Source organism: Dermacentor silvarum, chromosome 10 (genome assembly GCF_013339745.2).
Source record: "Dermacentor silvarum isolate Dsil-2018 chromosome 10, BIME_Dsil_1.4, whole genome shotgun sequence".
Lineage (NCBI taxonomy): Eukaryota > Metazoa > Arthropoda > Arachnida > Ixodida > Ixodidae > Dermacentor > Dermacentor silvarum.
Genome location: NC_051163.1, coordinates 7503881 through 7516109, shown reverse-complemented (window position 1 = coordinate 7516109; position 12229 = coordinate 7503881). Strand labels below are relative to the sequence as shown.

Below are 12229 nucleotides of genomic sequence, written 5' to 3'. Positions count from 1 at the left end.
GATCGCGACAGCCAACGCGTCGGTGACGCGTGGGCGCGATTCACAGCAGCCGCGCTACTCCGCACTACCAGAAGCGCGCTACTCTGGCGCCATCTCGCAGCCATCGTCACCACACTACGCTTTTCTCACGCTTTCGCCATACCCTCCTCTGCTTTCCGCCTCATGGTACCGTTGCACCCTCCTCTCAGCTTTCCTCCTCGCGTCTGCCATCCCCCGCTGCGATCCGCGTTCATCTTTCGCTGTGCTCGTTCGCTCGGTTACGCCGCCGCTCGCCTCCGGAACGGGCGCTCTAAAAAGCTACAGCATTTCGTTTTACGAGTTGAATTAAGCACGGCTCGGGTGAAATGTTGGACCGCGAGCCGCCGGATGTGCGTTTACTGGAAAGTGTGCAAGCGGGTAGCAGAGCCGGCGGCAGCATTCTGTGGTGCTACCACTGGCTCAAATATGTTCTGTATGGTGTAATTGTGCAGAACTTGCCTTACAATCACTGGCTGTATTTTTCTGCTTAAGTAAAATGTAGGCAATGGCATAGTCATCATGGAAATGTTATCACTTTTTTTTTAGTTCTGCAATACAAGACCTTTTCCACATGCCTTAAGTTATGGTTGATCTCAGTGTTGCTGTACCTGAATAAGCCCTCTGATATGACGCTACAATTAAGTAAAAATGCTATTAACAGAGATTTTAGCCAAAAACAGAAGGAAGATTTCAAAGCACTTCAACAGTCAAAACCACACATCTCATTTATTCAGCACTTTTTGTACAGTTATGTCCAGTTGTTAGTGGCTGCAGAAATGCTGCGTGAGAAAGCAAAAATTACTGATAAAGCTGAGGTGCAGCTTGAACTGAATTGGAACGACACTTAAAACAGGTCAGGACAACTAATACGATTTTGCTTAATTAGCCAGAAACATGGAATACCTCGAATAATCGCAAGTTTTGTATGGTGGGGTCAGCGGCGCGTGCACTTTGTTCTGGTTTCAAACTACCATGTAGTACACGTACTACCCCACCGAGTCTCTTACAATGTTACTTGAAGGGAAATCTAGTGCCACTGTATATGCAAGTTTCCTAATGTGCACTGGGTCACCACAGGAATGTCGATGTATGGCTGACTCGACTTGTTTTTGAACATGGTTTGGCCTAGAGCATGCTCATGGCTGTACAACTGAAGCTTTCTTTGAGCAAAATATTTTTAAAAGAGCCATGGTTCTCCCAAATTACATCTTAAATTAACGTTTACTCATATACAGTACAAGCAAGCAAGGAAAATGGAAACATACAATTGAAACACACAGAGAGGACTATGGAGCCACCTTTTCGACAAAGGTGACTGTCTTTGTCAAAGCCAAGCCACAGCCAAGACAAGTCCCCTTTTCGAAACGTTTACTTTAAGGACATCGCTTGCACGCCTACTGTTAATCGTCTCCTTTCCAGTACCATTAATGTTTGATATAGTGTAGATCCTAGCATAAGCACTTAGGTATTGATAAATTGTGTTTTTTTGGCATAATACAAAAAAAAACAAAACAGAAACTGCATTTTAAATGCCGTTTCAGTAGACAAGCAACCACTGCAACAGACCGCTATTCACCAGATGTTTCTTTAATGGGTCCTGGTTATCATAGAAAGATGCCAATCTTAAGCACCCATTCCTGGCATTTCGATGTGTACAGCAGCATTGCAGCACCACTTCTCCCTCAAAGTAACAGTAAGAAACTCTATGTACTAGCCTTTCTCAAGACATGGCTAACAAAACATTCAACGATGACGCTATGTGCTCCATTGAACACTCGCAAAAGTAAATTGGATGCCAAAAAAACCAAGCCGGTACAGCAACTAGCACTCATGAAGTCTTGCCCAACACTACAATACAGACAATAAATGACACTGGTATCTACATGCATAATAATACCATTTAAAAGTTCTCATACAGACATGCACAAGATGCAACATTGATGAGATCAAAGGCATAGCCATTATGTTACAGCCGGATGTAGATAATAATGAATAAATTGAATTAGTCATTCTAGCAGGTTAATTTATATGTTAGCTATGACAAGCAAATTCATTACCACATGCTGGCATTTCATCCTTCTGCATATCTATTGCTTGGCCTTTTTTGGATGTTCCAATAAAATGAGAGGACGGATAACACAGTGTTTTAGCATACTGCATGTACCGCCGTGCCTCTACTGTTACAACCTAAGCTGGATGACAAGTCTGCAAGCTTGCTACACCATTGAGCAGATGTACACTTGGTGCCTAGCAGGGGTGGTAACAGTAGCAGTAAAGCAATAAGGTCACGCTAAAGTGCCCTAATAACTGCACTGACTTTACACAAAAATATGGTGCAAAGAACTGCAACACATGCTCAGTTCATAAGCACGTGTAATCTTCTGTGCTATTTCACTGCTGATAATGATCTCTGCTGAAGACCAATGTCACCTATAAAAATGACCATTGCTGTTAGTGTTTTAAGTTAGAGGTACTGGGATTCCTGAGGATGGAAGTGTGAAGTGCCTCCATTTGAAAGCACTCTTCAGGGGCCGTATTCTGAAACATTCCACTTCGGCGAAATTTTTTTCGCTTTCAGGTGCGCGATGATTGGCTGTTTTAGCAAATTGGATGAGCCTGATTGGCTGGTTGAGCCGACGTCATTCAATTTTGCTCAACCAGCCAATCAGCGCGCGCTGAAAGCGAAAAAAGAAATTTCGGTGAAGTGGAATGTTTCAGAATACGGCCCCAGTAAACCATGTCAGCATGCATGCACACAGTAGGACACGTTTCACTGTGTCTAAAGTCCCCATCCTTAGATTAGCCATGCCCAGAAGGCTTCTCAAGCCGTATATCTCTGTATAGTCAACTAGTTATATAAGTCAAACACTATGTATATAACAATTCAGGTTGGCTACGTGCTGCTTCTGAAACATGAGAAAGCACTTGCTTGGCAGTTATCTGCAACCTCTAAATGTCATGGTCATCTAAGTGGTCATGTTGTCAGAGAGCTTGAACACACTCAAGGAAAACGCTTCTCCTACAACAATGTAGCACCTCAAACACCGACAAGCAGCTCACGAGGGAGGCATCACATCAGTGGTCACGAAAACATGCCAACCTCAGTGTGCTCACACTTGCCAGAAACAGCTGCATGAAAGTGTCTGCTCTTCAGATCTTTGCACACAACATGTCCTGCTTCAACAAATACATTGACCTTGCAAGAAACACGCCATCAGCATATGGAACAGGAACTAAATGCCACTCAACTGTTCCCACAGTACGTTTCATCTAAGAATGCTCGAAAGGTTCCCATAAAGCTATGCTTATTATGAGCTTGCAAAAAAAAAAAAGTAAATTTCATTTTGTGCATTTTGTAAGTAATGTTCAGACAAATACCCATTCATTCACTCTGGCTTTTACAGTTACACTTTCAGCTAACATTTCTATGCAAATGCCCTTGAATATATGGTGAGGCACTGATAAAATGCCCCCACCCCTTTTTTTTTTAACTTGGAGATTCCACTTTCACAAGCACTGTGTTATTTCCACTCTTGTTACCAGCAAGCCAAGTTGCCCAACAAATATGCAGCAGGCCTGTGTAAACTGCATAAGCCATTGCAGCACCTTAGGCCACACATCGAAACAAGTAGGCACACCTTAGAATCTGAAAGCCTGTTACGCCACATCAGCATCAAAGCCCTCTGCAGAATCACACCAGAGACATCGGTGTCAAAATTTCGGTCGATTTCCATTAATTCGCCAATGCCAAGTAGCCAGTTTGAGATTGTGCAAAGTTTGCTCAACATAACAATGCTCTAACGAGTTCAATCCTTGGCAAACATTGTTGACAATGAAATAAAGTCTTACAGCCATCCTGGAAGATGAGGTGCTCTTATTGCTTTCTTTAAGCAAGCCTGTTGTTACCAAGCCTGGCAAATCCATGTTCAAGAAGGTACTTCTCCAGAGCGAAAAATGGCCTGTCCGCTGAACAACCAGTTGGAGGCGAGCAGCGCCTTCTGCTTTCTCTTTTATTTGCAGCTGCTGACGGCTCCCTGCAGAATCTCACCAAAGTCTAACACAAAGGTTTGTGTCTTTCTGGTGAAGTCTTCTTGCCACCTCACCAGCACTGACAACACAAGCCTGAGTTCAGTGCTGTAGCCTCTCGAGGATGGACAAGGGAACACCATCCCTCGCAAGCTGCTTAGGAGGCAGAGTGGCCAGCCAGGGTGCAGCTTGCAAAAGAGCCAGCCAAGAGAGTTCGAGCAAGCTGGGCACAGTGAGCCACATGGACCAGAGGCTGTTGCACCGAGACATGCCATCTACTGCTGTGACACCGCCGAAGACAAACATCTGGCCGCTCTCAGTCACGGCCGCCGCATGGAAGTAGACTGGGCTTGGCAGAGAGATGGGCAACCTGCACCACTGGAGAGTTGGCAGGTCTAGCCTCCACACGTCATCGAGGACCCGCGTGCCAGTATGACCACCACACACGAAAACGGCTGTCAGGGACAAAGAGAAAAGAAACAGGGAAGATTTACAGTTTCTATGCAAGTCCTTTTGCAACATGAGAGTAAGCAATTACCAACTCCCTTTGCAGTGACACATATTCAGCCACAATGTGGTTGTTACAGTTGAGAACTACCTATTTCGGGGTCAGGAGCTCTCACGACAGCAATCACTCAACAGCTGAATTATTTCAGGAAGCTTTCCCAATTCCCGAGGCTTTCATACAGTGTACAATCCTCGGTCAGCATTACACACAGGGTGGTTAAAAAATTATGGGGTTTTACATGCCCTTTAACCCTTTGAAGGTTTTTGCCGTATCTGTACGGCGGCGGTTTTCTGTCCCACAAGGTCTTTGCCGTACGGGTACGGTTTCGATCCGCCGTTTGAAATTTCGCGCCATAATGACGATGCATGCTCACCGGGAGGTGCTGCCACCTTTTAGGACTTACAAGAAGCGTTGACATTTGTGCTACCTTCTTGTGGAGATAAACAGAACTGATTTCTAGTTTCAGCGCGTGCGTCGCGCAGACTGAGGCAACACCCCTTTCGCGGTTCGCTGTTTCGGTTTCGCCGCGTGATCACAACGGAGGCGCGCGAAACGTGTTTTCTGACTCCCTTGAGGGGCGGCGGAAGTTGATTTCTACCTTTATCGGCGCTGCTCTTAGCTTGTTTATCACCGTCGCTCACGAGGTATTCTCGCTCTCTGCGGCAACGCGCTTTCGGTTCCGCCGCGTGATCGCAACGGAGGCGCGCGAAACGTGAGCTTTCTCTCTGTCGGCACTGTCTTGCAGTGGTGCTGAAGTTGATTTCTATCTTGATTGGCGCTGTCTTAGCTTGTTTATCAGCGCCGCTCACGAGGTATCCTCGCTCTATGTGTCAACGCGCTTACGCGGTTTCGGTTACGCCGCGCGTGATTGCAACGGAGGCGCGCCAAACGTTAGTTTTCTCTCTGTCGGCACTCTCTTGCAGGGGCGGCGGAAGTTGATTTCTATCTTGATTGGCGCCGTCTTAGCTTGTTTATCAGCGCCGCTCACGAGGTATTCTCGCTCTCTGCGGCAACGCGCTTACGCGGTTTCGGTTGCGCCGAATGATGGCAACGGAGGCGCGCGAAACGTGAGTTTTCTCTGTTGTCGGCACTCTCTTGCAGATGCGGCGGAAGCTTTTCTACCTTTGATTGGCGCTGCTCTTTGATTGGCGCTACCTGATTGGTGCGATAAGGCGCTTGTGCGTAGAACTGTGTTTCAAGGAATACCACACTCTGAAATATTATGAACATTTGGAGTTCTGAGTGATGCCGACATCAAAATACTGTTTCTAATTTTTTTTCACTATTTATTCCCGACTTTATACATTTTACATTCATATCCGCAATAAGTAATTTGACCATCTGGGAAAGTTTTTTTCAAAATAATCAACCTTCAAAGGGTTAATACTCTGCAAATTTCACAGCGTAGTTGTATACCAGGTGGCTAGTGCCACCGGCGAGCGGGGACAAGATATGTACAAGTGAAGAGCAAGCAGCAGAAAAGAGCACACTGAATCTGTGCCACATGATCATGTGATCATGATCTGGTGTGATACAGTGACGATGACAATGCCATTGTTGTCAGGACAGTAAATAGTGCCATCTAGTAGCGTAGTAGCAACTTGTGGAAATTCATGCAAGTGCTGCCTCTGAGAATGCAACGGTGAGCTGGTGCGGCAACGGTAAGCTGGTTGCGACTGCAGAGGCCATGCATGTAGGTATGCACGTGATGCTTAAACGCTTGTTCTAAACTATTGCACTCCAAAGTGTGGGGCGGGTCTTACACAAGGGTGGGCCTTACACGAGTAAATACGGTATGTACAGGCTTTATGCAGCGATATTTTGCTTGATTATGCAGAACCGAGGTGCACTCACTGGCACTACTTGTTGGTCAATATACAGGGCTACCAAGTACATTTATAAAGAGTTCGTGCCACTGTTACAACCTTTATCCCAATAAATGAGGTGCTCACATGGTTAGTTGAACAGTCACCAGAGACCACCCCAGTGCTGCTGTTGTAGCTTTTGAACAAATTTTCGCTACAATGACAATGCTCAATAGTATGTGCACCAGCTAAAACTTCCATGTGTTATATGTAAGCATTCCTCCTTTGAGCACCAAAAACAAGAGTATATAAAAACAATCTCACAGCTAAAAAAATGTTACCTGTGTCATCCTGATCATCCTCCCATAACCCTCAGGTAGGTCTTTCACAGACACAGGGATAATCTGCCAAGCAAAAAATAAATTTTTAACCAGGACATTCTAACAATGAAAGGTCTTGCAAAGTTCCTTTATAGAAAATACACTTGAGAGGAAGAAAACTAATATCTGCAACAAAGGTGGCCCGATACCCACCGGCAGCACTGATAGACAAACCTGTTGGGAGGAGCCCAAATGAATGGTACTGCATTCAGAATTAGCATGAAACAAGCAGAAGTTAAGTAATCAATTTAAAAATCCTATTCATCAGTAAACAAATATTATGCAGCTGAAATGGCAATAACTGTTTCACAAAATGACTCAATATGTTGCAATGTGATGGCATTTCATGTAATAGTTTTGTTTTTGTTTTATTTCTGACAAGAAGTGTGTATTTCAATTAGAATATTTCCAGATTAGCTGAAAAATTAAAGCCATGCACAAAAGCACAGCATAACCAAAGTTAAGACAAAAAATATTGCTTACGTCAAATACAAAGCCCACAGCAAGAACATGTGACAGGCTGTTCAGAAATCTAAAGTAACTCAATGCAAAGAAGATCGAATCCATTTTAATAAGTAGAAGGCTGCATTGGCTTCTAAACAAAAAGCACAGTTGAACAAAAGGTGCATTTTACAACTAGTAAAGTCAAATTCTGTAATAACAATGTTGTTACAGAATTGGAATAACTTTCGTTATTACAACAAACGTATACGAAAATACGTTCTTGTACGGATATTTTGTTATAAGCATATACACCGATACTGACAGAAAAAAATCCAAAACTGGCTGATTAATGCAAAATAAAGGAAGCCTGATGCCTTAGACAGGACAGTAAAGGGCTCCTGTCAACTTTAATTGTCCATTGGCGACTTGCCAATACGTGGCATGTAGAGGTCTGCGAATATTAAAATTTTCTAATATGAATCGCATATGAATACTTAGCTTCGAATATGGAATAATGATATGCACATGCATTTATTAGCAAGTGGGTTAATTTGTTACATTGGAGCATTGCAATTACATTGTCAATGTTAAAAAAACTAGACTAGTGAACCGTTATACTAAAAGATTGTGTATTTTGGGTCTTGTTACCTATAACATTTAGTAATTCCCACTAGCTGTCCTTGCTAGCCTGTGTCTTATTATATCGCATCAAATGCCCGTAAACTTGGAGGCATTTGACCCTGTGCCAGTCGTCGCTCATCGCACGTGTTGTCAAGCAATAAGCTAAGACATGGGGGTGGCGCTTCGCAAAAAGAAAGTGGGCAAGTTTGCACTTAGTGTGCAAAGCTTAGGCACAGCGAAAATGTCAATCCTCAAGTCTTACTGGCTGCTACTGCTTGGTGCTAATTTAGTTTAACTTAAATACGCATGTAGGGAAGGTTTCTCGAGCGATCATTTGCGGAGGTACCTTCCTTTTGCGACATTTCGCGTGACTAGCGCTGGACGCGTCGGCGCCTACGAGTGACAGCGTTCCTGGCATGCCATAAATGCAGGAAGGCAGGCAGGAGCCGTGTCTGTGTCGGGCGAAGCGAGCGCGCACCAGCACCGACGGTTACTAGGCAACGCGGGCGGCGTCAGCAGCAGCTTTGCGCATGTCTCATTGTGTGCTGCTACAATCTTTCTCTCTCTCACATTTTCTTTTTCCCTTTCCGAGAATTGCACGCGCCGCAGGCATGCTCTCCTTCCCTCTCCTTAACGTCCCATGTCAAGGAAATGTGCACGGCACGGAGAGGAGGCGAAGCACACACCGCTCCGCGCGATGGTTGCTAGGCAACGCAGTGACGTCATAGCTCGGCGAGTTTTGCAACAGCAGGCGCCATTTTTACGGTTAGCCAGAAGAGCTTCGCAGCTAAAAAAAGTGCATCGTCAGTGTCCGCAAACCTGTGCCCCTCGCTATTGAGAGCTGGCTTTCCCGCAGAGTTTGTCGTTTAGTGGCTAAGTGTGCGTTACAGGCGATATTTCGCTAGCAGCACGAAATCGTCAGAAAATTCAGCACAATATCGCCCCAATATTCTTAGATTAGATAGAAACAAATGCTCAGAACCGTGTTTGCTCCCGAACACAGCGAGCAATATATTCGATATGATTCGAATATTTGTAACCAACCGAATATTCGAACCCTTTTCAAATGTCTATTTTTCGAATCAAATACGAATATAAAAATATAATATTCGATAACATTCAATCTTTTCTAATATTCGCACATCCCTAGCAGTACGTGAACAATGCCAAATTACAAATATGCTCTGCACCACCGTTATTATGCAACTGTGCAATCAATGCGACCACACAAGATCAGCATGTTGGCTTGCAGCTGCAGGCCAGCCAAGCAAACTGGCCATGACGTATACACACATCCAGAGTGTGCCATTTCAAGTTGCTTTTGCTTAGTAGTCGATGTTTTTGCTACCAGAACAGTACATATCTTGAGCAATGATAAACGAAATTTTACCTCACTGTATTCAATATGTCAAAACTTGCATTTTCTGTTTAGTTGCAGAAGTAGAATACTCTTTGAATTAAAGTATGTCCAACCAATGTTACTTGTTTCATTATATCTAATAATTTGTAATATCTGCATTCATTATTATGTGGTTTGACTGTATCAGTAACAGTGAAATCTAACCAGCCATAAGAAACGACAGTTAAGACAACGTGCACAATCAATAAAAGGAGGCACAAGCTGACATACTTTCTGGAGGCGTGAACTGCACGTCGCCATGTGACTTCAACAATTCCTTCAGTGATGAATCGTACGTCACTCTGGGAAAATTGAAATGAATAAAAAAATACATAAGGCACATGTTCTGAGCTAGCAGGCACTAACATACAGGGTGTTTCACTTAACTTTGGCAAGCATTAAAAATATGCAAATGCTACATAGCTGGACAGAACCAAGGTAATTTTCGTCACTTAGAGATACTCAGATTATTTATTGCAATCTGCCTAATTAAGTAATTAGTGTTATTGAACTTCTCAATTATTATAGTAATTATATTAAAAGTGTCAATGAGAAAATTGTACAGCAACATGAAAAACTCCGATACAGCTTTCTGTTGCTCAATACGTGCTGCATATAAGTTTTCCGAGTGCGAAAGAAGCCGTGAATACACGCAACATGGCCGCACGGACGGCCGTTCGAGGCACTTTAGCGTGACACGGGGCGTATTTTCATGGCTACAATTTTCTCATTGGACTTTTTATCTAATTACAAATAGTGAAGTTGATTAAGACTTATTACCTTATTAGGCGGAATGCAAAAAATAATCTGAGTATCTCCAAGCGACGGCAAACAACATTACCTTGGTTCTGTCCAGCTACGTAGCATTTGTATATTTTCATGTTTCGCTAAAGTTAAGTGAAACACCCTGTACATCAACTGCTAAGTGAGGTTCCACTGCACAACGAAAATGTGACATTTGAATATAAAGCCTTGGTTTTTTTTTGCTTTTCTTTTTCATTTTTCAATGGATGCACAGAAGCAAAAATTTGCACACATCTAGTGGCAAATTTTGTTGTATTCCGATGCTTACATGCCAAAACAACAATCCGATTATAAGGACGTATTGGGACATTCAATAGTAATTTGCACCACCTGAGTTCTTAACCCTTTACGAAAAAATGAAAAGCTCCGCCAATAAGAGAGATACTTTTTTTTGCATGCAAACGATTTGTATGGTCCTTAAAGCAAGACCATATGAAAAACTTGTCAGAAAGATGAATTTCACTCGTTAAAAAATTTCGTAACAAGGGTGGGCTCCACTGCCCACAAGTGAGTCTATGATCCCAAAATGAAAGCGATTTGATGATCATGTAAAGCAAGTCCATGCGAAAAATTTGTCAAAAAGGTGAAGTTATAGGAAAAAATGTTTTTTTTACACTAACAAAAGTGAGTCTATGCCTCCAACTTCAATCTTCAACAGCTCCTTTTACCATCTGATGCTATTTACAAGCACAAAATAAACGTGTGCCATCTGGAAGAAGCGTTGAGCAACACGAGCTCACATCGTCTTCAGGCCAGCATTAAAAACAAATAAGCGCTGGGCAAGCTGGTCTGTCATTTGTCTTTTTTGCAAGAACACGCTTGACAAGCTCAGCTCATCTTCAGTCCTTAAAGGGCTAACGTGCCCTCAAATCTGAGTACACAAAGTTTTTGGCATTTCACCTCCGTTGAAGGCAGTGCTGTGGCTAGAAATTGAACCCACAACTGTGGATAGTCAAAGACTATTTTTAAATCTGATCTTTCCTTGCCAACTTACCAGCGGTTTGCCATGAGTTGTCCGTTTTTTTGCCAGATATATTTGTGGATATTTACATGAAGTTGGATGTGCTCCAGCAAAATGTAATTGTTCCAGGTAACATTAACACACTGAATGGCAACAGGACAGGACTCACTTGAGGTCAAGCTTGTCATCTTCGAGATCCCCCAGAAGGAAGCAAGAAATATTGCTGAATGACTTCAGCCGCTCCACAAGGTGTGTGGCATTTTGATGTGTATTGGTGGCAACGCAGAGTTAACTTCTAAAAGAGGCAAAACAAAAAAAAAAAAAAAAAGAACTCAAGTAAAATTGCATCCAGAACAACTAAGAAATGTATATTTTTCTTACCAGTCACCGGAGAAAATTAATAGCTATAGTTAACCTCGACATAACAAAACTTCAATATAACAAAGTTCTTGATATAGCAAAGTATTTAACTTTTTATAACTTCTTGTCCATAGAACACCAGTATTTCAAACCTCAATATAATGAAGTGTATTGGTACACACAATTTCAAAATAACGAAATTTCACTACCACAGCGAAGGAATACCGAGGCAGTAAATGGAAACTGCCGTGGGTTGTAGATGGTCAAATGGCTGAATTACATGTGTCTGCTTGTGAATGCACCTATAAAAAACAGGCGACACATGAGGGAGATCAGCTGCCGAAGTACCGCACCAAGACCCCTCACTGTCATGTTCTGTATAAAGTCCCAAGAATAACATATGGGTTGCAAGAAACAGCCCTCGAGGTTTAGCCAAAGGATGGTGGCTTGATTTCGCCATCTTCCCGCGAGCTAGCGGGAAGAAGGGGAAGATGACATGCGGTTTTTTGTGGCGCAAACGCCATGATGGCAAGAGCACCAGGAACTGATATGGTGTAGTCGATGGATGTGCAGTCAGTGACAAATGGTAGATGTAACCTGGCGGTATAATGGCCTAAAAAAATTCATTAAGTACATAAATGTATACACAGTAAGATTATGATAAGGAAATGTGAGGCGTTCTGCGAACATAAAACATACACTGCAAAAGGATTGGATGATAAAATGTAATAAATATTCACTAGAACTAAGCCTCACAGGGCCCTTCTATGCAAGGACAGGGAGTGAACACAGCTCCAAATGCTTAAGTCGCAGCAGCAGCCTCCGATAAGAGGCTGTATTGCGGATCGCTTAAGTTATAACAAGCAGTACAACGAACATCATTAAAAAAAGCAAAAAATAATT

At 43.0% G+C, this 12229-nt stretch overlaps 2 protein-coding genes across 3 annotated transcripts in view; one reads left to right on the top strand and one right to left on the bottom strand.

Moving 5' to 3' along the window:
* The window catches only part of LOC119466595 (ninjurin-2), a 56884-nt gene that overhangs the window by 40871 nt on the left and 3784 nt on the right, over nt 1-12229 (top strand). The gene's annotated exons all lie outside the window — the stretch shown is intronic.
* Nucleotides 2703-12229, bottom strand: part of LOC119466422 (kelch domain-containing protein 10) — a 34914-nt gene continuing 25387 nt past the window's right edge. Inside the window, exon 9 of one of the 2 annotated variants that reach the window (XR_007464074.1) lies at nt 2703-3534. Coding sequence is in view for 1 of the 2 variants with exons in the window: in XM_049657623.1 (XP_049513580.1) it covers nt 4147-4499 (353 nt within the window). In the remaining variant the exon portion in view is untranslated. Of the gene's footprint in view, nt 4500-12229 lie in introns of both variants that reach the window. The other variant, XM_049657623.1, reaches the window with a different exon arrangement.